The sequence below is a fragment of the Rattus norvegicus genome, chromosome 18, assembly GCF_021556685.1.
Source record: "Rattus norvegicus strain SHRSP/BbbUtx chromosome 18, alternate assembly SHRSP_T2T, whole genome shotgun sequence".
Taxonomy (NCBI): Eukaryota; Metazoa; Chordata; class Mammalia; order Rodentia; family Muridae; genus Rattus; species Rattus norvegicus.
In genome coordinates, this window is record NC_141551.1 from 35,402,006 (window position 1) to 35,428,100 (window position 26,095).

At 40.5% G+C, this 26,095-nt stretch overlaps 1 protein-coding gene across 6 annotated transcripts in view; it reads left to right on the forward strand.

The window, feature by feature from the left end:
* The window catches only part of Stk32a (serine/threonine kinase 32A), a 181,149-nt gene that overhangs the window by 70,628 nt on the left and 84,426 nt on the right, over positions 1–26,095 (forward strand). For all 6 annotated transcript variants that reach the window (XM_087593221.1, XM_087593224.1, XM_087593220.1 and 3 more), the window contains 2 exons: positions 11,815–11,852; positions 19,963–20,052. In XM_087593221.1, the coding sequence (XP_087449347.1) occupies positions 11,815–11,852; positions 19,963–20,052 (128 nt within the window). The remainder of the gene's footprint in view (positions 1–11,814; positions 11,853–19,962; positions 20,053–26,095) is intronic.

Here is a 26,095-nt window from a genome sequence, read left to right on the forward strand (position 1 = left end):
CTGGAGAAAAGAGTGGATGTCAGTGTATCTGCTGCTGTTTGGTTGCAGTGGGTCAGTCTGTAATCAGCACATTTGTGTTCTCATGTGAAGAAGGACAGAATTGGCACATTCATACAGACAATGATCTATTTTCTGTGAGTTAACTTTAAAACTAGATGCCATCCAGATGGCTCAGGATGGGTGCAAGAGTGAGTGGCCTTGGTGTATGTCAACACTCCCCCTGCAACCCAGAGTGGAGGCAGTTTCGAAGACAAGACCCACCTGGGCAGGACTGATTTTGAATTGATTTGCTGCTTTGTTCTGGCTCTGTATGAAAATGCTAATGAGAGAAAGATCGGGAGAAGGCAGATTTCATTCTGACTCCCAGATTGCAACTCTCTGAATAAAGCACAGATTCATTTCATTTCTTGAGTTTGTGTGTATGCGTGTGTGTGTGGTTGTGTGCACGTGCGTGTATGTGATGGGCAGTGTGGATGCTTGCAGTCCTTACAGCTGGAGTGGAATTTGCTTAGAAGCTCCAGAGACTTCATGATCATAAGCCTGTTGATTGTCACACAAGGGGCATCATGGTTGACAGCTCCTCACTCAGGACAGCTGGGCACAAGAGACAGGTCTGGCAACTGTCCATTAAATAGTGTGTCGCTAGCAACATTGATAACTTAAAGAAAAACATTAAAGAGTGTTTACAACAAAGTTTTGGTGTCTTTCCCAAGGAACTCTGTCTAATATCACCTACTATCATCAGTCAAGAACATTTAGGGTGAAATTTTCTTTGTCTCATACTAGTTATAAAAATGCCACAGCATGCTTGCTAAACACTCCTAGATGCATCAAGCTAGGGCCAACTCCTGTCCCAGAAGAGATATCTCAGAGTTCTAGACCTTTGCCTTTCCAACAACTAGTGTCTCCATTGTATGAATTTCATAGGTGTTCAATTGTAATCATTAAATATTTGCAAATTCATATACTTACATAGAATACTTATATACCTAATCACTTAAAGTCTATGACATTGTCCTTATGTACAACTTATCTTTCTAGAATTCTCTACAGTTCATTTAGTAGTTACTGTCTACCAGACTCTTTTGTAAAGACTTACCAGAACCAATATATTTCACAATCATAGGGACCTTCTGAGGTGAATAGTTCTGTACTCATCCCTGTGTGGCAGATGAGAAAACAGACAAAGGGAGAGTTACTAATTTGTAGATCAACTATAACCAGGCTGCTGTTGTGTTAACTCCCAGGCCATTTGTTGTCAGTGGCATTTCAAACTGCCTGGTTATATAGAAACATCTCCCTTCTTCCTTGGTAAGATAATTCCAATTGGCAGCAAGGAACCAGGTGAGTATTCAATGCTTGGTCTGGGACAGTCACAATGATTATGTTCCCAACATCTTCCCTTATTAGGTGTCCCTAATAAAAGAAGAGAAAGCCAGTTAGTGCTGCTGGAATCAGCTTCTTTCTATCCTGGAGCTATAAGTGATATCTAATACTGGAGTAAACATTCTGAGATCAGAAACCAGCAATTGAATTGCTACTAGGATAGAATGGCAAGATGGACTAGGGAGTTGTGTTGTTTTAGACTGTGTGGGGTTAGCACAAGATCCTGGGCACATCTTTCCTCCCTGTTTCTAACTGATTCTCTTACCTGCTCAGATCAGCAGGACACATCAGTCTCACCTGTAGTCTAAATTTCACTGTGTTTGTTGGTATTTGTTCCAAAAGAAAAGGCTGCAGATGCTGGGGATTGGGAATCTCAGAAAGTGTGACAAAGGGCTTCAGGAGGGTTTGGAGCTGCTGTGTTGGGTGCTTTGGTGAGTTCTGAGTAATCATTACATGCCTTAGAATTGGGTCTTGCTAGAAAATAATGCACAGACTGAGAGGTTTTATCTAGGAAGTGGGGGGAAAGAGTGGTCCAGATCTGTCACTGGTAAAGACACAGCCACCATTCTCTAAGACAACCCTGCAACCATGACATCATGCCTGAGCATAAAATAAATGCACCAGGCAAACCACAAAGATGTCTTCCTTTCTCTACTATGGTCAGAGATCAACCTTCCAGGTCAGTGATCAAAAGCGGAGCACAAAACCCAGCTCGTTGCAGAGCACATCGCAGCTGGCAGCCATGAAGCTGCTATGTGCATCCTCACACTCCCTGGATAAGCCAGAGAGGTAATTGCATTGTCAGTTGCATTAAAAACATGCAACAAACAAACAAACAAACAAACCAAGGCAGCAGTTAATGCAGGACCTGACCGGCCAGCCTGAGCTGCAGTTTTATAAGCGATATCACATCAGTGTTCTCTTTGTTGCAGCATCTGCCCAGACAGCTGTCCTTGGCCTCTGATGCTCACTATTCTACAGGCACTTCTATCTACTGCACCAGCATTGTTCTGATGCCTGGTTCTCTCCTTCTGTGACCCCACCATTTACCTGTCTGCAGTTCTAACACTGTATCCACTCAAGACAGGAGTCTGGATTTCCACAGCCAGTGTTCTAAGCGTGGCTCTATTCCACCCTTCATTACTGATGGGACCTCACTGTCTTTAAAGGTCAAAATGATAATGCTGTTTACCATCAGGTATTTGGTGGAGTGAGGGAGGAAGTAATTGAAATAATATGCGTAAAACATTTAGCATGATTTCAGGCAAATGATACATAATTGATACAGACATTTCATTATAACCTTGTATGCTTTATAGGACAGTAAAACAAAACAGCTTAGGGCATGGACCAGCTGGCTGTATTCTGTGACTTGTTTCCCAAACAAGGCATGTGCTTGATATACAAATCCTGTCATCCCCAGGCTGGTGGTCAGTCTGCTCTGGAAAGACAGATGTTTTTCCTAGCTTTGTCGTCTTCTTAATTCTCTTGGCATCTGGAGAGTTAATTTGCTTCATTTTCCAACTACAAGTTTATTCTTCCTTCTGCTGGAGAAGGGTGTCTTCGGTTCTGGAGTTGCAGTACGGCAAATTACTTTTTCTTTCTAACTGAATTGTCTTCTCCAGCACCCAATTGTTTTATACTGGTTCCTCTATTATTAATGGGCCTCGTTCCCTTCATTCCCTCTTACTTCTAGGCACATTCCACTCACCCAGGCCGGAAGCATTTCTTTACTTTAACCCTATGGAGTTGAAAGTCCACTGTGGTCTCAGTGGCTATGTGAGTTGGCCAGGCCCCTGATGGTCTGTTGGCTGACATTTATGGGTTTCCACCAGAGTGAATCTGAATTGAAGGTGATAATGGTAACAAGTAGGGTGTTGCCCTGGGGTAAGCCCTACAGGACAATCTTCCCTGGGCAAGTATTAATTTCAGAGATTGTAATTCTTAAAAGTCTCATCATTGGCATCATTGTGTGCTGACATATGCCTCAAGCTGGGGTGTCTATGATCCCCACTGCTGGGGACCTGTGTCATCAAGATGGATACATCTCATCTTCAAGGAGAACAGATTTTTTTCTATACAGTAAGAAATTGAAAACATTTTTTAAAAAAATAGTCTTAGATGTATATGTAGGTCTAGTTTTCATTGCTAAAATAAAATATTTGTAGCTGGGTACTTATAAAGAAATGGGTTTTATTTGTTTTAAACTCTTAGGGACTGAAAGGCTGAGCACCATAGCACTGCAAGGCTCCTGTGGCTGGGCAGATATCTCGTGGCAGATGGCACCACAAAGGCAGGCATGCACAGAGTGGGAGAAACCACACTGTGACATGGAGAACTGAAGCTAAGGGCAGCTAGCTTTTCACTAGGCAATCCCTTTTCAAGATCAACATATCTTAAACTGAATTCAGACATCTGATCTTTAGCAATGCCTCTTAAAGGGTAATATGTGTATGACTTCCAAATGCACAGTAGGAAAATATGACCAAAATTTTGACAATATACTTATTGTAGGCCAACTTGAGTGAAATCCCACCCCTCTCTCACTTAGGGGAAGTAAGAAATGAAGATCCCAAATGTAAATCAGATTTGCTTCAGTGTGTAGAGATGGCTCAAGCTCTATCCAGTCTCTTCTGCAAATATTGGATCAGCAATGCCGTTCTTTGAGCAGCCCACTTTTCACCTATCTAAATGAGATGACAGCTAGAGCTCAGAGCTGTTCTGAAGCATTAAAGATACTCTTTTATCAGATGTTTCTTATACAGCTGCCCTGGCAGAGACAGTAAGGACAACAGTTGGAAATGGCATCATTGCTTGGAAGGTAGAACAGCTCCAGAAAGTTTTGGTGATTGTCCCCACATATCCCTTCTGTGTTCATGTCAGAAACTGCTAATTAATCATGACCCTCATTGCCTATGGAAGATTCCTTACTAACATAGGCAGAAACTACCAATTCAGTTGATCTTGAGGGAGCCTCTCTATCATCCTTCTTAAAATAGTTAAGGTAGTAATTGGGGGTGGGGGAGTATGATATAAGTCCCTCTTCTTCGATTTACAGACTGGGTGATTGTGAGAACATCCATAGATTATTGACTGGCAATCTGCTTTGCTGATTTAATTAGGGGATGAGTCAGGAACAAAAACTAACTGTTGGTGTTGGAGGGGGGTATCCTTTAGAGCAAGACTAGGTGAATCACACAAGATCAGTGTGCAGACTTTGGAGGTCAGGCTGGCCTCTCTGTCCTATTCCTCACTTAAATGTATCTGCTAGCCAGGCCCTTTCAAGCCTTTGTGACAGCTGTGACACAGCCTAAGCTTTCATCTTGATTCTCACTGTCACTGGAAATGTGAGACTGTGAAGAGACTCTTCTCTTTTCCTTGAACTTAATGCTTCCGCTAATTTTCCAAACAATCTCTACTGAAGTTTAATGTGTTTTCCACAGAGGGTCCTTCAGCATCTGCTCCCTCCTGCCCTCTTGCCACTCTACTGAAGAAACAAATCTTTCTTGGGTGAAGATAGCCTAGGTGGTGGGGAGTTGGAGAAGCAGAGTTTCTAGAATAGGTGGCTAATGATGTAGGTTTTGTTTGCTATGAGGGTATGTAAGTTAAATTGTTAGGAACAATCGAGCAGAATAGTCTGCTGAATTGGACATTCAGACTATAGAATAAGCCATGTAAGAAAGGGAAGGTTTTGGAGGATGGGTAACCTGATGGGAAAAGAAATTCAAGTTGTTTAAGGCATGCAGAATGGCACTTGCATGGATCCTTGCAACAAATAGATATGTTCTCTTAGCCTATCAGCAATGTGTTTGTTGGAATGCTGGGATGAAAACTACAAAGTATTGTGAGCCTCAAATAGTCATTTATACCTAAAAGGAATATTAAATATGTTCAACACATTTACTCAACATTGGAAATATTTGCTGTGGTACTTACTAAGAGCCCACAATTCCCTCATCCAAACCTCTGCAAATGGTTTTTGTAACTCATCTTCCCTGGAGCAAACAATAAGAGATACTGGAGATGAGCAGATGCAACAGTTGATCAGACAAAGATTAAGGGCAGACACTTGCCAGGCAGTGTAGACTTTATTACTTACCCCAGCTTTGTTACAGAGATCAGAGCATTTGTGCAGATAATGAAGGGGCAGGTGTCTTAGCTTAAATTACAGGACTGAGAGTATGTATGAAGCAAGGAAGAGAGCTAGGATTAGAAGTAAAGTTTACTAAGTGAAACCTTAGAGCAGAGTGTCTGGGCACAGTCTGCTCCAGGAAACTTTGTACCCTGCTTCCTGTTTCAACATGTAGTGTGTTTATAAGTTCGGCTCTCATCCTACTATCTTATGCTTTTAATATAGGTATAATTTGGGGATCACTAGCTTTTGTGTGACTCTCTAAATCTTATATAATATACACATGTGTATATTCTATAAGACATATCAATTAAATTATTATTATTATTATTATTTATTACTACATCTTAATACCTTGGAGATAACCAAGCTGGAGGATGTGCTATACAACAGAAACAAAAACCAATCCAAACCGGTTGCCTAGACAGAAATTGAGATGCTGGAGATATTGATTTGTATACAATGAGTTTCTTGTTCCCCATTTTCACACACCCTGTGTGGGATTGCTGGGTGAGCAACTTGAGTCCAGGGTAGGTACAGTGAAGGGATGTAATTAGCCTATTAAACTCTGCTAATATCTTGTAAAGTCACTCAAGTGAGAAGGGCAGATATATCAGTTCCACTTGGACCCTGCCACAGGGAGTATTGGGTTTCTTCCCTACTATTTATAGTCCTTGAAGGTAGAAACAACTGCCTCGGTAAGATCCAGCTTTTGTTTGTTTGCTTGCTTGCTTGCTTGTTTTGTCAAACCAAAATGCAACAGATTCCATAAAATAAATATGTCCCTAGACTTGTGCTTTACAACTCTCCAAATTGAAAGGCCCTGTCTAAAGTCCTCTCACCCTCTCACTGCACAGAGCTCAGCTGATCCTCTCTCTGATGCATGCTCCGACACTTACTTTGCAGGTGGCGGAGAGTGAATGCAGTGTAATTGGCATCAAAGACCTATTGGGAGCTTTTGTATTTCTGTTTTGTGTTACAAAGTTTAGTACCAGGACTCACAGATAATTTTTATGACAAACGTCTACTTAAACACTTTACTGTGTTCTGGGCACTTTTATGAGCCTCAGTTTGTTTCAGCATTAAACAAGACACAAAATGTCTTTTCTCAGAGAACTTGCATCCTAGTAGAAGAGAGAGAAGTAATGACCACATCATCAGTGAAATGACTGGTGGTAATGATGTTTTACTCACAATATGATACGTTTACAATAGGGATGGGGGAGATGCACCATTATCTTCAACCATGGAAGTGGGCAGGGATCAGGACTGGAGGCATAAGGGGCTGTCTGGAAAGGTGGGATAAAGAGGCCAGGGAGCTGCACAAACCTGGCGTGTGGTGGAGTTTGATCTGCCTCTCTGTATATACAAAGCATCAACAAGTGTTGTCACTCTTACTCCTTATGGGTTGCAAGCCAGGGGGCCCAGGCAGGGAAGAAGGCACATGGACTGTAATACTCCTTGCCAGATGCTAAGAAGATAATGGATTTTCAGTAGAAAACAGAAAGAAAGAAAAAAATAGCACTGTAGTGGTGGGCAGAGAGGTGCTTTTTCAGTAGCAGATTGTTAATTCTGTTAACTAATTTATCTACCGATGGATTAAATGTATAAAACATGAAGCTGCATCATCTTAAGTGACAAAATACAGTGAACTCTTGAACATGGTTGACACCACATAACATATTCAGAACTTTCCCTTGGACTTGAACTGGGGCTCTGTACCCTTACTTGATAAACCCTTGTTCTCTGTCTACACAACTTACAGGAACTACTCTCATGTCCTCTGTTTATATGCGTTGGACTGATACACATATCCCATATAATTTGAATCATGCAACAATGGCCATTTTATGCCTGGTTTGTTTCACTCAACATAGTGTCTTCTAGACATTAGTGTGTTCATTGATCCTACAGCATCTGTAAGAGTTCCATTGCTTTTAAAAAACAGTACTCTATTGGAAAGATAAGCTATATTTTTTATTCATGTATTAATAGATACCTGGGTTGCTTTTGCCTTTTAGCTTTTGTGAATAACAACACTGTTGTGGATATGGGCACAGAAATCCCTGTGCAAATTCTTATTCAAGCTTTGGGATAAACACCTAAGAAATGAAGTTGCTGTATCATGGTTTCAAACATTATGTTCTGGGAGATTCCCATGTTACTTCCAGCAATTCTGTTCTAAAGGTAGACTCATCAGGAGTTGCTAAGCAATTGATGTTAGTAGTTCAAAAAAAAAAGCTTAAGAGTTGCTTCAAGATTTTTCACTGGAGATGGGAGAACTATGGGGTGATTTACTGGGCTAAGGAATTCTGGAATCACTTTGGTGTTGTGTGGGTGAGGATTATGGAGAAATAGTGAAGGTTCTGTTCAAAGAATTCTGTGTTTTCCATGGATCCTAAACAGATGATATCATCAGACAAGCAATTTTATGTACTTATCTGTAATTCCAGGGTAAAGACTAGAAATTGCGTCACGTGCATTATCATTTGGCATGTAAATAATATTTAAAATCATAAGACTAAATGCAGTCATTTAGTGGGATGTAGTTCTGCATAAAGCCCAATGTCTAGAGATCTGACCAAGAGGTACTAGCAAAGGAGACTGAGGAGGGAGCTCTGTGATAGAAGAAACCCAGTAAACTATGAGTTTTTCTAAGCCATGAAAATGAAGTGTGCTATCAGGGAAGGAGTGGTTAGCCCCCCCATCCCCCAATCCAAGAAGTGTAACAGCAACTCTATGATTATTGCATTTGGCACAGTGAGGGAAATCAATGTACCTGACAAGAGTAATTTCAAGAACCTGAGGAGATGGAAGTCTGGTTAGTAGCAGCTGCTGTTCCCAATTCCACCTGTCACCATTCAATCCAGAAGTGTCATCAAAAAAATGGGAGGTGGGTGGTTTGTAACATATTTCTATAGGGTAGAAGGAGTTAGCTTGAAATGCAAGGACATTTCCCAGGGCAAAGCATAAAAGGCAAGAAGACAGGAGTCCAACTCCCACAGAAGAGCTGATATGCCATAGCCAAAGGGAAGACAATGGTAAATCAAAAGACAGGTGGGTTCAGAAGTGAAGTGAAGTGACAAGCTATAGTCACCTGTTGAGAGGTAGCAAGACACAAGGGTGTGAAGGACTTGAGGAATGGTTGAAATGTGGAGACCTCAGAGTAGGCAAGAGTCACTGCATTTTCTGGCACACTGATGCTTAGTTGGAAGTAAACACTCAATATTATTTTCATCCTATTGTGAGTTGTGTAGGGTTCCTTCAGGTGAGCATAACTATCATTTTAGTCTCAAGTCTTTTGAATTACCTCACTGCTGATTTCTACAGTGGTCAGACTCACGTAAGTTCTCTCTCAATAGTGTGCAAGTTTCCTTCATATTTCCATGGTGCCCATTGATGGCTGTTGGGTTGGGGTGTTTTTTTTTTAATGAGCCTTTTAAATATGGCGGTTCTTCAGAATGACTGAAAGGACCCAGATTATTCTGCACAGACACAGAGTCTGATGGCTTAAGTCTGAACTGTGGCAGTATCCTCAGTGCTCCAAGCTTCTGAAGGGAACCTCAAACATATCCAGGTCTGTTAACAACTAAGTTAAAGCACTAAAGCAGACAGCTACAGTGAGACAATCATCTTAGGAAAAGTGACTTCTTATTCTGACTCAGTTTAGGGTACCAAAGTGTTGCCTGAGAAATGAAATAGAGTTAAAATTCAGAACTGGAAAACTCCACTTGTTCTAGCCAGAATTTTAATATAACTCTCCAAGTTTCTTTCTTCTCATGCACGCGAATAAGCCATTTTATCATACTGCAATTTTCCCTGTGCTGACTTAGAAGTTAACTCATTAGAGTTTGAAAAACTGTGTAGTTAGATTCTAAGCTTATATAATTCATTTTAATGCTTAAAATTCCACATTTTATTAGATTTCCTCACAGTCTTCCTTTGATGTTGTGATAAACATGCCCCTTTACTGTTCTGTACCTTTCTGGTCCAGTTCCTTCGCATCTTTTTACATCCTTCCTGGGGGAACAAGATTTCGTTTTCTCCCTGTTATCTGAGCACAGTGGCTCACTCTGGGTATATACCTAGAGAGGAAATAAACATAAAATTAAAGTAAAGATGTACATTCAGCCAATTGTTCATCACTCTGATTCTTCTCTATTATTTTCTAAGTTTCAAGATAGGTTCTGGGAAATTAGTGGACAAAAAAAAGTGAGAAAGTTCAAAGAGAATCAACTGGGATACTCAAAGACTTAATAGTAAATTCGCAAAATGTGAAATCTGTGGAGATTCATTTCTGACACAAACCCTAATAAATTCAGACAAAGAGACATTGATATTGGTCTTGCTACACTCAATAAGTTTTCCTTCCTGGGCCTCTTGCTTTCCTGGAAAACACTGATGTCAACTGGAAACAATCTGAAAATGGTGGAAAGTGCCTGATGCCTGGTTTACCTCAGGCTTGCCACTACACAAAGATTTCATGGTATACAGTAGCATGTGGCCTACATTGTTGGGTCCATGTTCCAGGGGGCTAAAATTTCCCCGAGTCTCCTGTAGTGACCACCACAGATTATGACTCTGTGTGATATCCAAGAAACCATCTCAGGCATCAAGGAGGTCTTGAGCCTACGTGTGATGAGGAGTTGCACGTAAGTGTGGCACATATTACAGGGGAGTCAAAGCCACATACAAATATTTGGTCTATCATTGGAAAGTCACTGAAGGTTTTTTACAGAACGTGAAATCTCTGATTCCCAGGGTGAATCTGCCATGTCTCAGTGAGGTGCAGAAAGGGTCTGATTCAGGCCAAAGAGCAACAAATGCAGTAGTGAGCAGGCAAGAGTTGGCAGGGAATGTGTTAGGGCATCCTACATGTGTGTACATGGCTGGAACAGAGAACCAGATAATGCAATGGCTTCTATGACATGCATGAGTTTGGACTTGACAATTCTTCACACAAAGGGTTTGGAGGCAGGTTTCCAATATTAAAAGAGTGCTTAGAAACAGAAACCTACAATTTGAAGTCCAACTCTACCATCTTTTGAGGAAATTGTACCCTGTAGTATAGAAAATCCTGCCACAGAGAAAGGTGATCCCTCTATGACCTAGAATGAATTTAGCAGGCTAAGGTGTATAAGGAAATTTCAGATTTTACACATTAAGCCTGAATGCTGGATATGGCATGTCATGAAGTCTATTTATAAGTAACTTTTCCTAAGCTTATTAATTTTGACAAGAAAAGATGTCCAGCCTTGATTTGTCAAAAACTAGGGTCACTTTTTATGCTGACAACATAAAAACCACTTGACCAAGCTGATAATGTGTTCCCAAGCCTGTTTCTGAATTTCTTTCCTAATGGCTTTTGTGAACCTAGACTGAAGCATTTTAATGGCACATTAGGGAAGGGTAGTGAAAAATCTCAACATAGAGAATTGTGGGTTCTTATAAATTATTGTGCTAGTCACTGACTGGGAGGACTGCTGGGGTAATTATGAGAATATCTAACACACTGCTGGCCATCCGTCTTCATATTTGTTATCAGCAAACACCTTTTATTGGAAGAGAGTGGTTTTGCCTTACCTTTCCTGTGTTTCTTTTTTATATTTTGTTTCTAAAAACAAAGAAAATTTAAAAATTTTATATTAATTAATTTATTTAAAGGTACACAATAAGAGGCTTTGATAAATAAACATGTGGAAATGAATTGAAATTGAAATAAATGTACATAATGAAATGAGTATTACTATCAAGCAAACTACCATTACCTTCTCATGCAATTACCTTTGAGTTGAGCATGTCAGAAATTGACCATCTTAGCAAATTTCCAATGCACAATGTAAATGCATATTAAGTAATCATCATGTTAAACACTAACACATTGATGATTGGTCTTTTTTAGTACCCCTAGTGCAATAATTAAGCAAGTAGCTGGGATTTCACAGGAAGATAATGACTAATATTATTCATGCTTCTTTATGTTGATGTAAATGTTTCGTAAATCCCTGTGGACCAATACTTTCATGCTATAGCAATTAAGAATCTTTATGAATGAGAGAAGCCCAGGTTCAGAGCCCAGTTCTTCTACTTATTGATGTGTGACCACGGCTGAATCCGTAGTTTCCTAACTGCCACAGTTAATGTTAACTCATAGATTCTGTGATAATGGGAGACAATGCTCAAACAGTATTTCAACCTGAAATGGAATCTATTGAGCATTTTGCTTTTATTATATTCATTTGGTTCTGTTTATCTTTTTATAAATAACTTTATCTTTTCCTTGTTTCCTCCCCCAGGGATATGAAACCAGACAATATTTTACTTGATGAACATGGTAAGTAAATCATTTGCTTGTAACCATCTCTATAACAGGTATACCACACACTGATTGCCCTAGCTTGATTCATTTGACATATATATGCACACATATTTCTGTAGACAGACTTCATCTGTGTGTGAGAGAGATGAGATAGGGAAACTTTACAACAATGGACTAATCCAATAATAGACTCTTGAATAGCATTGAACTGACATAATGAGAAAGTCATTTTCTTCCAGCACTGCATCTCTTCCAGAAAAATATTTGTTTGTTTCAGTACTAGTTTTTCTTAATATCTTTCATGGAAAGATAGTGCCTGTCTAAACATAAGAGCATTTGCCAGGTAATAGTATCTGCTGATTCACTGAGATGATTTTGTCCTTTCATGCCCTGTACTTTATGAAGGCAAATTCCTTCTTCATTTACATAAGAGCTATCAAGTCTTACATTCAACTTTTTTCAGTTAAGAATATAAATGATTGTAAAGAAAATATAATGTAATTATGCAAAAATAATGCAAAATGGTATTATGGGACCCAGATATAAAATTGATAGAAGAAAGTGGCAATAAACATGAAGAGGGTGGTGGATGCCGAGATTTCAAGAGCCCGTGTTAGATACCAGCTTTTGTCAACATGATGAAACACTCAGAGTCCTTTTTTTTAATGTGTAACACTTTTTTATTTTATGTGTGTTAGTGATTTGCCTGCATGAATGTCTGTGCACCATGTGTGTACACTGCCTGGTCATAGAAATGTCTGGAAATGGAGTTGCAGATTGCTATGAACCTCTTGTAGGTGTTGCTAGTTAGACCTGGGTCCTCTGGAAGAGCAGCAATTGCTTTTAACCACTTATATATCTCCCCAGTTCTCCTCTCAATGCTTTATAATGTGTGTTTGGATTTATTTGTACTGCATCAAGGAATACTGTACGGTGTACAGCTTCCTTGGTGTCCATGGGAGAGTGCTTCTGATGGGCATGTTGGCAATAAGTGTTTCCAGGTTCAGGGCAATGTACTAAGATAATTGAAAAAGTCGACACAGATGGAAAAACATTTTTATTTATAGACATTAGAGGATACACTGCAAAGGAGCAGTAGCCTGCTGGAGTTACAATGTCCAAGAGCCCCAGTTATTGTTTGAGTGTTATTTTTTTATGGGGCCCAGAGGAAAGAGTTTGTTGCTAGGAGTAGGGTATTTCTGTTTTGTTTGATAGGCTTGAGTGATGTTGTATGCCCTTGTTTAGTGTGAATGTCCTTTCCCACAATGCATCTGATTTTAATAATATGCATGCCCAATTTTACAAAGCATAAGATAGTATATAGAAGACTTTATCTAAAAGTTCACTTGGAGGATACATTTATCATAATTTCTGTGAATCCCAAACCAATTGGGGGTAAATGGCCAATGTTTCTGCCTTCCTCATTTCTTGTTATGTCTTAAAACATGTTCAAATAGAAGTGAGTATTGCTATGTGACCACCAAGGAGCAACTCACTTCATTGTTTGAAGCAGGTATACATGCAGATCAATGAAGGTGGGGATCCTGGGTTACTAGATGCATTGTTAGAAAAGCAATCTGTCTGGTTCAAGCCATGTGGAGTCCCAGGTTGTTCAGCTCCCATACCTGATTCAACAGTGGTGGTGTCATCCTTGTTCTGTGTTGGAGATCTTCTGCAAAGCAAAGCTAAACCTGCGAAGATGCTTACTTATTCCACTTATTCAATAAACAGGATTGTGATTAAAAATGAAACTCCAAGTACTATTTATTCCTTATCATTTATTTGCCAACGTGAATTGATCTTTTCCCAGACCTGCCTTAGCTCAGAGAGCTAGGAAACACCCTTGCGCATGGCCCCTGATCTCCAAGGACAAAGTTGTTACTTATTTATGGTCTGTCTGAAGAGATTTTCCCCCCATTTCCTTCCAATGTCTTATTTCTTTAACTTTATAGCTTCTGACATTTTGGAACACATTTCTAAGCTTCAGAAATGTGAGCAATGTTGAGACTTAGCATGAAGGTGACCTTCATGAGAACACCAGCTCTTCATGCCTTCTATGGGAGGCATGATCCTCCCAGGCCTGCTTTAAATACACTCTATGAATCTTCATAACTGAGGAGAAGAGCAGCTTACATAGTCTCCCCCCTTTTTTGTGATTTAAACAAAAAGCAACTTTACCACAAAGATTTCTGGGAAACATGGCTGGCCAAGCAGAATGAGGCGTTGGTGTGTTTCTTACCTTTCTTGACAGACAGCTGCCCTTAGGCAAGAATTCCTGTCACTTCATCATTTGTAAAGGCTCCAAGTAGAGACTCCTTACCCATGGAAGGAAGCATTTTCCATTCCGTCTTTAATCTTGGTTCTTAGAACATGCTTCATCCTGTTGTCCTTCATTTTATTTCCTTCTCCTCATTATTTTTTCTTAGAAAGTGGTGATTATAGATTAGGAAGAAAATGAGTGAGTCAATTAATCTTTGAGTTTGAACCCACAGAGAGCCTACCCTTGGGGAAAACTGATTATAGTGTTGTATAAAGTATGCATGCAGAACCAGATTGCTTTAAAACCCAATTGACTACTCACTGGCTCTCAGAGTTTAGTGATGTTGCCTTAAACAGTCTCTGTGCTTTTGACTCTTTGGAAAACAAGGACATTTACATCGTGGGATCATTACAAACATTGACAGAACAATGGTGATACCAATACTTCAATAGCAACCATAACAAAAGGAAGAAAATAAATCCTCTTAGAACCTATTGGAAGCATGACTTCCATTGTGGGGCAGTGGAAGATACCCTGGTTCCCAGCTGAGGAGATTTGAATCCCTAGACCCTGAAAGGGACGGTAGGAGCTTCACCTAACTTCCAGAAAGCCAGGCTGGTCACTGGCCCACAGCCCTCTATATATTTGTGACCATCAGTCATGTAAGCTTTCAGAGCTGAACACGGACTGTGTTAATGCTCTGTGTGGCTTTGTGTAGAGCAGCAGGTATCTGATGTAGCCAAGATCTCTGATTAGAATGTATGAAAGTTAAGTACTTACTAAACTTCTCCAGAGAATTACTTTGGCTCTCAAGATGTGATTCATAAAAGATCCTTCTTTTCTTATTGAATCATGAATTTAAACAAGATCCTCTATCCTTAATCTTCAAATACCTCCACATGCCATGGTCCATGCTGGCTTCCTTCACTTGCACAGTTGTCTAAGGTCTGCTCTTGACATTTTTATTCTCATAGGCCTTTGTGGTTTGGGGTATGGAAACTGTCTTCCCAGTCTTCCTGGGGGAAGTTCCAGTGTCTCAGATGATGAGTAATCTCCAATATTCCTTTCCACTCTCGTGGATTCAAGATTTAAGCATCATCATTGTCATCATCATCAGCAGCAGCAGCAACAACAACAATAACAACAACAAAAAGAATTATATCAAATTCCCATTCTTAACTCCCCTTCAGAATTGTTGCTTTTGATGAAAGAAAAAAATTTCTGGAAGTGAGTAAAGTAAGAGCAGACAAAAAGAAAATCTGGGATACACTCTGTAAACACTATCCCAGATATCCCTTTATAGAGAAAATAATTGTTTTGAATTAATTTTCATTTAAGCTATAAAAAAAAACTAGGACTTCAACATTGTTCGTGAACCACCATTCATTGTTTGAAAGTGAATGAATTCCCTAGTCCTGTTGTGGTTGTTTCTATGAGAACCAGTGGCACCTCAAACAGATGACTGCCCTTTGGAGCAGCAGCTGCTCTGATTTTCCATGTACCTCTCAGAGTTGAAGCTTCAATCATCTCTACTGCCACATTTTCAATATTTCACCCCTGGCATGGAGAATTTAGCAGCTGTGAAGGGCAGCTGTGTAATTTTTCTTACATGCATCCTCTGTGCTTCTTCTCTCAAGCGAGTGTTGTCTGTATTATGCGGTGGCTATCTTAATTCACCTATGCTCAGTAACAGGCTGAACCTCTGTTTTATTCTAATGATTCATAGTTTCATATTCACCAGCCAATAGTGGGCTTTATGGGAGATCACCCAAGATGGAGACTCTTTCCACGGTGCAGCATTTGACATAAAATATGTTTTTCATTTTGAGCACGCAAGTTATTGCTCCCTACCGATATCTCCCTTATACTAGTTCAAAACCAATATGGCAACAGGTCTTGGATGAATCACAGCCCTCTGTCCTGAAACATATTTTTTATTTCCTGCCAGTCAACATGGCCAATCAAATTCTATCACTTCCATAATGCCGAAAATTTTGGTGTTTTTCTTGTTATTCAGAAAATAAATGCTACATTCAGAGGAATAATAACGCCTGCCTGGCATTTCAAAGACTTTGGTAATTATAAAAATAGCCACAATTTAGTGTCTTAATATCATCTGTAGTCACAGAAGCAGGAGGTAGCAGTTCAGTCTGGAGAGTGAGAGAGAAAAGAGCTTTCTATCTTATCTACTTCCTCCATGCAGAGTCCAACAGGTGCTGAAAATTCAAGACAATGTCCTATGGAAGATGTAGGCTGATACATGTGACCCCAGATAATGATGACCATGTCTTAGCAAATGTTGAGAATATCTAACATCGTAGGAAAAGTGGGTTGGACATACTGCAAATGCCTGAAAACAGGAGCATTTTAATAGTTATGGCTAGTATTGGCCGGTTAAATAGGAGGTCCTAGAGAAATGTGTTGGTAGGAAGCGCCTCACACTAAGCAGAGCCACAGCGTGGTAGCTGAACTCAGCAGCCTTGTAAAATGAGATGAGATTATTACACTGTCCAAGGTGAACCCTCCCAGCCCCACTTGCCAGGTATCTAGATCAGAAAATTCTTAGTCATGTACCAGAGAACCTTATACCAAACATCTTACAATGCCCAGATCAGCTCCATAGCAAAGACTTAATAAATCTAGTATCACCATAGTCCTAGTGTTAAGAAACTTTATGCCAGGAGTTGCATGGAGGCCTAGATTGTGGAATAAAAGCATATAATCCTCTCCGTCTCAAGGAAAGTTCTCATTCCTTCAACCCACCACAGCGAGCCCACCCTTGGATGTTACCCTCCCAGCACAGAAGAGAACCTGACAGGGAAAGCAAGAGCTCAGGAGAGAAGCAACCATGAGAACAGAGGCTCAGCCTCGTGGATGGCACCAGAAAGTTGTTAATGGCAATCGGCTAGATCTCCCATAAATCCTAGGCTGCAGATAATTCTTTCCCCATTCTTTCTCACTTCCTGCAGTGGGGGAAATGTCTGAGTTAATAAAAAGGAACTTGCTTCAAGTTTACTCAATCCTCTGGTTTTGTGACAGAACACATAGCATTTTGAGAGATTCAGAATCTGAACTAAAGTGTCACTAGGGCAAAGTCTTGATCCTAAAGCAGCTTCTGGATTTTAATTCCAATTCTGCCACTTCTGGATCCTAGGAAATTTGCCATAAGCTAGTCAGTCAGCCACCTATACAACAGGGACCATTTCACTGGGACAAACTGGGACAGCATCTTGAACCTTGAAGGAATCATGTAACTATTAATGGGGGAAACAGTTAGCATTCATTTAGCCAAACTGCAGGAATTTATCAGTGATGACCAGGTGGTTTTGTTTGTGTGTTTGTTTTAGTTGGTTGTTTGCCTGAAACAGTCTCACTAATCCACTGAGCCAGGTCTTCTTTCAAAGCAATGATGGCAAACTCCCTCTGGTATCACAGTCATCTAAGGTGTGCTTAAGTACTAGGCAATGGATCTCAGTCTTCCTGAGCCACGAATTAGGAGAGGCTCAGCGTTTTGCATTTCTTCCAAGTTCCTGAATGACACTGGTGCTTCTCACTCAAGCACAGGCTTCAGGAACTGGGCGTATCCAAAGCATCCTTCACGTTCCACTTGGACATGAGTCTAGGTAACCTTTGAATTGAGGATGGAACACAGCCCCAAGTTTTAGCAAAGGGTTCCATGCCTAGATGCTCCTGATCGTCCTTCTGGAGTTTGCTACTTCCAATGTAGGCACCAGGCTTTCCCGTTAGTCCAGTTGTAGTTGCAGGGCAGTGGGTCACTGGCATATGTGTTTTGTAAAATGCATACCTTGGTTTCTTATAGTGAATTTCAACAATTCTGGTGCCCCAACAAGTGCTGGGCTGTCTTCCAAGGACACAGCTAGTTTTCAGTTTCCTATAACCTTAGTTGGTAAGACTATAGTCAGAGAGCACAGTGGACCTGTCCAAGGTGATATAGTTGGTTAAGGGTGGAGATTAGACTTAATGCCATGCATGCTGACTCCAGAGAACAGGCTCATGACAGTGACAGTTTCAGGCCCACTTAATTTGCCTGGAGTTTCAAAAGTGTCCAATATTTGGAGCATAAACTCTAGAGACATCAATGAAAAAGAAACTGAGACAATCTCCAGTATGTGCAGGAGAGCTACTGACATCATTCCTTTGTGTCACTTGGCCAAGAACACTTTCAATTTGACTAATGCTGATTTTACCTTATGAAAAGGTCTTCTGAACAAAAGGAAGTGTTTCTGCACAAAACAGAACCATGTTGATGGAGATAGAGGTTTCCTTAGCCATGGGCTAGATGCTACTGGAAGGTTTGCTGAGAGGAGTTTGGACTAGGGACCCTGGAAAGAGAATCAGGTGCTATTCCCTCTGTAATGCCATCTCATCAAAACAGCAGACACATGTAAATGAAAAGGCCAACAGCTCACACTCCTAGGAAGGCAGATAACTGTTGTGCCAACAGCTAACATAACAGGTTTGTTGGCCTGAGTTTCCTACGCTGCCCTTTTCTTCCTTCCAGACATAAATGGAGGAACCCTGGAATACTATTTATATAAGGTGTATTTCCTACAAAACTTAAGTGCTACACGTACATTTGTACATGTCATTGCTGTGTGTTACAGACCCATTTTATTGTTGTGTGTCATAACTCACAAAGGCCCTAGATATCATAATAACCTACCCATTTTTAATTTTTTTATTAATCTGTTTATTTGTTTTACAGTCCAATTACATTCCCCCTTCCTCCTTTCCTCCCAGTCCCAACCTCCGACACTCTTTCTCCCATTCACTTCTCCCTTTCTCCTTAGAGACCCTCCTTAGAGAACAGGAGACCCAGCCCTGGGTACCAATCTACCCTGGCATATCAAGTCTCATCAGGACTGAATGCATCCTTTCTCAGTAAGGCAAGAAAAGGCAGTCTAGCCAGGGGAAAGGCAGTCAATGGAGTCAGAGACAGCCCCCATTCAATTGTTAGAGGACACACATGAAGACCGAGTTACACATCTGCTACAGATGTCAGTGCCCTAAGTTCAGCCTGCACATGCTCTTTGGTTGGTGGTTCAGTCTCTGTGAGCACCCATGGACCCAGGTTAGTTGTCTCCGTAGGTCTTCTTGTGGGGTCCTTGATTCTTCAGGCTCCTTCAATCCTTCCCCCAACTCCCGTTCTTTGTTTTTTAATAATGGACACTTTAGGCACAATGTAGAAGAAGGAAGGACTTAATGTCTACTACCTGTCAGAAAGGGACAGAAGTCAGGACATAGATCATGTCTCCTAGACCCCAATCCTTTTAAAGAAAAAATGTCAATTTTGCCTGTTGTCCTTTGATAGAATTTGTTTTGTCACAGATAGAATTTGAGGTCACTGAATACAACCTGCCATGACTTGCAAATGGTATCAACAGAAAAATGCAGATCCATACCCAGGCTAGCATATAGTAATTTATTTGTGTTTTTAAAAAGATTCGATAAGAGATCATGAGAATTGGGATGCTTTGTGAGACTAAGGCTGTATCCTGCATGCTGTGCACAGGATAAACAGTCTAAACCAGTTCCAGCAGACGATAATACTCAGAAGGCTTTGTGGAGCATGAACTCAACCACTAAATTCAAATAGTTTGAGGCTGAACTACAAGTTTATAGTCAGAGACTAATGGCTGCATATCATATTCTGGCTGCTACAGACCTGCTGGTTTAAGACTTCATTGGCCTTGAGACTGGAATAAAGGAGATTTTATTGCCTGTGCTCAGTTGCGGCTAGCATACCAGAACTAACAGTCTAAACATTCAGATCTCTTCAATTAGATGCATGGCTGTTCTTGGTTGAAAGGATTTAACATTCTCCTGGTCTTCCTCTCCCCACAGGGCATGTGCACATCACAGACTTCAACATTGCTGCCATGCTGCCCAAGGAGACTAGGATCACCACCGTAGCTGGCACCAAGCCCTACATGGGTGGGTATGAGCAGCTTCACACGTGTTTCCCATTTGTAAGAAGAACAGGTTATTTTTGTTTCTGATTCTTCTAGCTACCACTCACTGCAGGTCAAATCCATAAGGACTTGGACCTGGAGCTGGCAAGCACCTTTCTGGTTGACTTTACGTGAGGACTATTGATTTAATAGGTCTGAGGTGAGGCTGAAGCTTCTGCATTAGCAAGCTACATGGGGTGATCTTGATTCACCAGTGACATCAGTCACATTTTGCAAATGCCATTATATGACCTTGTGTATCTGATTCTGAGAAAAAGTATGAATTTAGTCAATGACTAATTACATGTGTATATAGAAGGGTTTTGAGATGACAGTGACCTATTGACAAGCACATACATAATGTCTCTACCTCATGCAACTTATACAAAACAAATCAAAATAAAAAGAATCAGAGATAAGTAGAGTCATGCCACCTGACAAGATCAATACCTTCAGTGTTTTTTAAATAATACTGGACACATGCACAATGCAGTAAGGTTTTCAAACCACCTTCCCAGTTATGAGACTAGCTTCAATTTCATTTTCATAACAATCTGATCAATTAGGTTTTTGTTTAAGAGAAGAAGATTTTGCCTATGAACTGTTCTGCTATATGCATGCCTTTATTTACAGTGATTTGGGGGACTGTTCTTTTATCCCTTGATGATTAAGAACTCACAAAGGGGTGATTAACAGTGTAGGGCTAGGAGTCAAACAGCCCATAAAATCAACATTTAATTGTAGCAGCAAACCAGCTACAAACTCCAACTTCAGATGTTAGTGCTTTCATCTGTAGAGAGACACAATGTCACGAGAACTTGGTGTCCCCTGTCTCCACTCTGGAAAATATAGAGAACTATTTATCAGGAGGCATGTGGTTCTCACAGTCCTGAAAAGGATCCCCTTCTCATATCATTCCTAAAGATGTGACCTATACTCGTAATCATCTGTCAGTTATTGGGTTGGCAGTAATAACAAAATCTTAACATTCAAATTTAGGTTAGATGTCTGTCTGTATGCTGGGTAAGCTGATTACTGAGATAACAGACCCTAGGTGTTTCTGAGTGTTTGTTGACTGTGGAGTCAAGTCTTATTGGTGGAGATGGAATTTGACTCTGGTGGAACTAGGTCGAACCTGTGTTATAGCTTCACGAGCTGCCCATACTTCTGGGGTTAGAATTTCAAAGGGAGACTCACATCTGTGTGGCTTACTGGAGATATCAACAGTCACAGTCTATACTAACTGTACCGAATTTTCTCAGGGTGAGTCCCCTGAAATCATCAGACGTAGATGATTACTTCTACATTAGTTTACTACTGTGCAAGCAGAATTGACAAGCTCTGCCAACCCTGGGACAGGCTCTTCATACTTGCAGGAGGATTCCATGATTCCTTTTACATGTCGAAACATACATAACTAGTGTTTACTAGGAAACAAGAGATGGAGATGTGTAAAAGTCAGACAAGTCCTACATTTCTACACCAAGGCTTAAAAAACTACAGGCTGGTCAGGTGGGTGAATGAGCTCTCAGACACTGCTCTTCAAAATCGACCTACTGGATTTTAAGATATTTGAAACATTATAATAATCAAATGTATTAGATCTTGATGGTTGATAAGCTCTCAGTGGGTGTGGGATACCAACCAGATAGAGCAATACATTAAACAATGCAGGATTGCTCGCAGACGATAGAAGAGGGAAATCCACTTTCTACTTTTGTATCTCCCTTAATTAGTTAAGATCTCAAAGTTGCTAGAATGGAAGGGGTTCCGTAAAGGGTAGAATGAATGGCACAAGCTAGATATGCTCAGAGCATATCATAGAAAAAGTCTGAACTTGAAAAATGGAGGAGAGCAATGTCACTTTAAACTCTCCATTTCAGTTTATTCTCTTTCCTCCCTGTGACGAGCGGCAAGGGGAGGGGGCTCTTACATAAAAGGCCAGCACAAGATTGTCTCTGGAAAAATAAAAGTGAGCCTTATTTTATGTAACATTTGAACAACTTCAGATTTCATGGCTTTCAAGGACCAGTGGGGGAAATAAATCTCTTTTGTCACTTCTAAAATAATGGGCACATAGAATTCAGCCCATTTTTCTTCCTAAAACCCATGGCAATCTAGTGATAAAAGGGAATATCCAGGCCTGCTGGTCTGTCCAGTTTGTTCCCCAGGTTTCCTGGGTTTCCACATTATAGGTTATTTTCTTGGCAACAAATCAGTAAGTGTGCATCTAGGGTTTCTAGGGATGATTTCCATGGTGACAGAAGTAAAGGGGAGGACACCTTTCTCTCCTCTCCCCAGTCCTTTAAGTATATACCTGTATAGTTTAATGTTTCACAGTCATCATTTCTAGCATTCCATAGAGTAAAACTAGTAAATTGGAATCTAGGCACTGGCCCACTTTCACAATTTTAATGGGCAATTGTAATATTTATCAAACTCTTTCTTTGGACAAACACATTTGTCTTTATGTTTTTAGAAGCTAGATTAGACTAAGCTTCTTTAATATAAATAAAGGTTATAACCATTACTATCTTGCAGTGTCCCAGATGAGTTGTTATGTCTTTAATATTTATTACATCATTAGAACAAATCCTGGGAGATAGATATTGTTACTATTTTTATTCATACATCAAAAACCTCCAACCCAGAGAGAAAATGATGTGATCATAACCATAGAGCAAGTGATTGACAGAGCATGAAATGAAGCCTGAATCTAGAAACATTTTGCCTGGACCATTCAAAGGGATGGTAGTGATAATGGCATAATGACTGACATTTGCTAGCAAGCTGGGTACATTCTGGGAACAAGCTTTGGGTCACTGGCTCTAAAACAATTCCGTATGGCAATAAAGGGTGCTTCTTTCACTTTAGAAGTGACCAGTCTGATCAGTTAGGAAACAGATCCAACAAGAAACTAGGAACATGGTCTAAGCCAGTGGTTCGCAACTTGTGGGTTGAAATCTGTTTAGGAGTGAAATGACCTTTTCATATATCAGGTCTCTTGCCTATCAGATATTTACATTATGATTCATGACAGCCCAAAATGACAGTTATAAAATGGCAATGAAAATAATTTTATATTTGGGGTCGATACAACCTGAAGAACTGTATTAAAGAGTCACAGCATTAGGAAGGTTGAGATGCACTGGTTTAAGCCATCTGATGCCCTCCATTCAAGTCAGTCAACACACCTCTACTGGGGATGATGCCCTCTTCCCTCTGAGCACAGAGCCTGAGTCTTGTCTGACAACCAATGCTGTTCATTTTTCCATGTCAGTAAATAGAACTAAAGTTCTCGTCATGTGCTATAGATCGTAGTGCATGACAACATGTCTCATTTCCTCTACTGTTGAATACTAGGTCATTTCACATTCTGCAATATAATTTCATCATAGAAATCTTATTAGCAGTATCATTTCCATCAACTTCATTATTTCTTGTGATAAATTCTGTTATAAAATAATGTCTTCTACTCTTAAGGATCCTTCAGAGTAACTTTGGTATTTTTCTATATAAGAAACAGTAAGTGGCCAACAAAATGGCTGAGCAGGTAAAGGTGCTTACTGTCAAGGATGAAGACTTGAGTTAGGTCCTTAGAGCCCATATAATAGGAAGAGAGAAGGGACTCTTACAAGTTGTCCTCTGACCTTTACATTTACATCATGGCATACGTGTATGTGTATATGTACAAGTACACACACATACTAAATATCAAAGAGATTAATGGTTAATATATGTTGTAATTTATGGTTGCCCAATTTATCCATTCAGATTGAATGCATATTCTAAAATGTATTGTGTACAATGTGTGTGTGTGTGTGTGTGTGTGTGTGTGTGTGTGTGTGTATTTATAAAATTTTTACTTATTAACTAAACCCAATTTGCAAGAAAAAAATTTCTGGTCACAGGACATGTCATGTCTTTCCCAGAAGATTCATATTGATTTCTACTAGCACAAGAAGAACTTAACACACAAAACTTCCCTGTGTCCTTGCTCCTGCCTGATCATCAGGACCTCAAAGCTTCCAAAAATGATCAGTAGAAGTGAAGACACATTGTGATATTGAAATCCATCTCTGTGAAGTTTTATAAATTTTCTGCTCACAAAGTCTGTTTTTGTTAGGCCTGCTCTTTTTCCCTTGTCTTGTGCTTCTTAGTGATTATCAAACTAAGTCCCACCTTAATATATTGGGGATATTAAATCCTAGTGTTGTTTTGTTTTGTTTTTTGGTACAGGAGTGGCCTGTCTCCTTGATTTGTTAGTTCTGAAATCCATTGTTTTGAGGCAATGTCCCTTCATGTTGCTCTGGCTGGCCTGGAACCTTTTGTGAAACTCTGACTTTGAGCATGAAGCAATCTCCTCGCTTTTGTCTACTGACTGCTAGGTTGCTAGCATGAACATTGAACTTCTTGATAATATGATCAAACTGTTCATTTTTGTGTGGAGACCTAGGACTCTTGCACTCCAGTCATTGTCCCCCTTCTTGGTGACCCCTCCCACTCTTCTTCATCCCTTTTCTCCTCCCCCTCGGCACTGATAGCCACCCCTTGAAAGCCTCCCCCTTACCTGTGGCCTCAAGTCTCTCAAGGATCAAGCAAATCTTCTCTCACTGGGTCTAGACCAGGTAGACCTCTGCTGCACATGTGCCAGGTAGACCTCTGCTGCACATGTGCCAGGTAGACCTCTGCTGCACATGTGCCAGGTAGACCTCTGCTGCACATGTGCCAGGTAGACCTCTGCTGCACATGTGCCAGGTAGACCTCTGCTGCATATGTACCAGGTAGACCTCTGCTGCACATGTGCCAGGTAGACCTCTGCTGCACATGTGCCAGGTAGACCTCTGCTGCACATGTGCCAGGTAGACCTCTGCTGCACATGTGCCAGGTAGACCTCTGCTGCATATGTACCAGGTAGACCTCTGCTGCACATGTACCAGGTAGACCTCTGCTGCACATGTACCAGGTAGACCTCTGCTGCACATGTGCCAGGTAGACCTCTGCTGCACATGTGCCAGGTAGACCTCTGCTGCATATGTACCAGGTAGACCTCTGCTGCATATGTACCAGGTAGACCTCTGCTGCACATGTGCCAGGTAGACCTCTGCTGCACATGTGCCAGGTAGACCTCTGCTGCACATGTGCCAGGGGCCTTGAACCAGCCTGTGTATGCTCCTGGTTGGTGGTTCAGCTCTAGTAGCTCCCTAGGGTCTGGGTTAGTTGTGACTGTTCGTCTTCCTATGGGGTTACTCTCCCTTCAGCTTCTTCAATTCTTCCCCTAATTCAACCATAGAGGTCCCTGACTTCAGTCTAATGGTTGGGTGTAAGTATCTGTGTCTGTCAGCTGCTGATTTACCATATCTTTATAATGTATGTTAACCTATGAGATATACATGGCTTTTTTTCCCCACAAAGCTAGTCATTTGCACATTTTTCTCAAGAGTGAGATTTGGGATCATTTCTGTAAAATCTTGTGAGCTGTTTTCATTATATTATAGAATTATTGGGGGGGGGTGTTTCCTTACATCCTGGCAAGAAGCCCAATGTCTACAATTTTAAACTCCGAACACATCAGATGATGATAATCAAATGCCAAATTAAATATATAAAATATGGCAAGCATATTAGTAATTAGTGGAGATTCATTTTAAATCGCAATGAAATAAAGGGGTACCTGCAACAAATCGGTGCAAGTGTGGAAAAGACTAAACTAAAGGAATGTTGGCCCCTGGTCTTGATGTGAAGGCACAGCCCTTCAGTGAGTAGCTTAGTGTGTGCATGTGTGAAATGCACACCCAGCATACCCCACACTGACCATATCAGTAAAGATACAGGATCATACCGGCCAAGGAATGGTCAAAACAGCACTGTTCACAACACTCCCAAATTAAAAATGACCCTGACAGCTATCCACAATGGGACAGATATGTAAATTACCATGTATTTATGTAGCATTAAATTCAAAGTAAGCATGCGGGGGAATTTGGATAAATCACAAACAAATACTGAACAAATTAAAGCAAGAC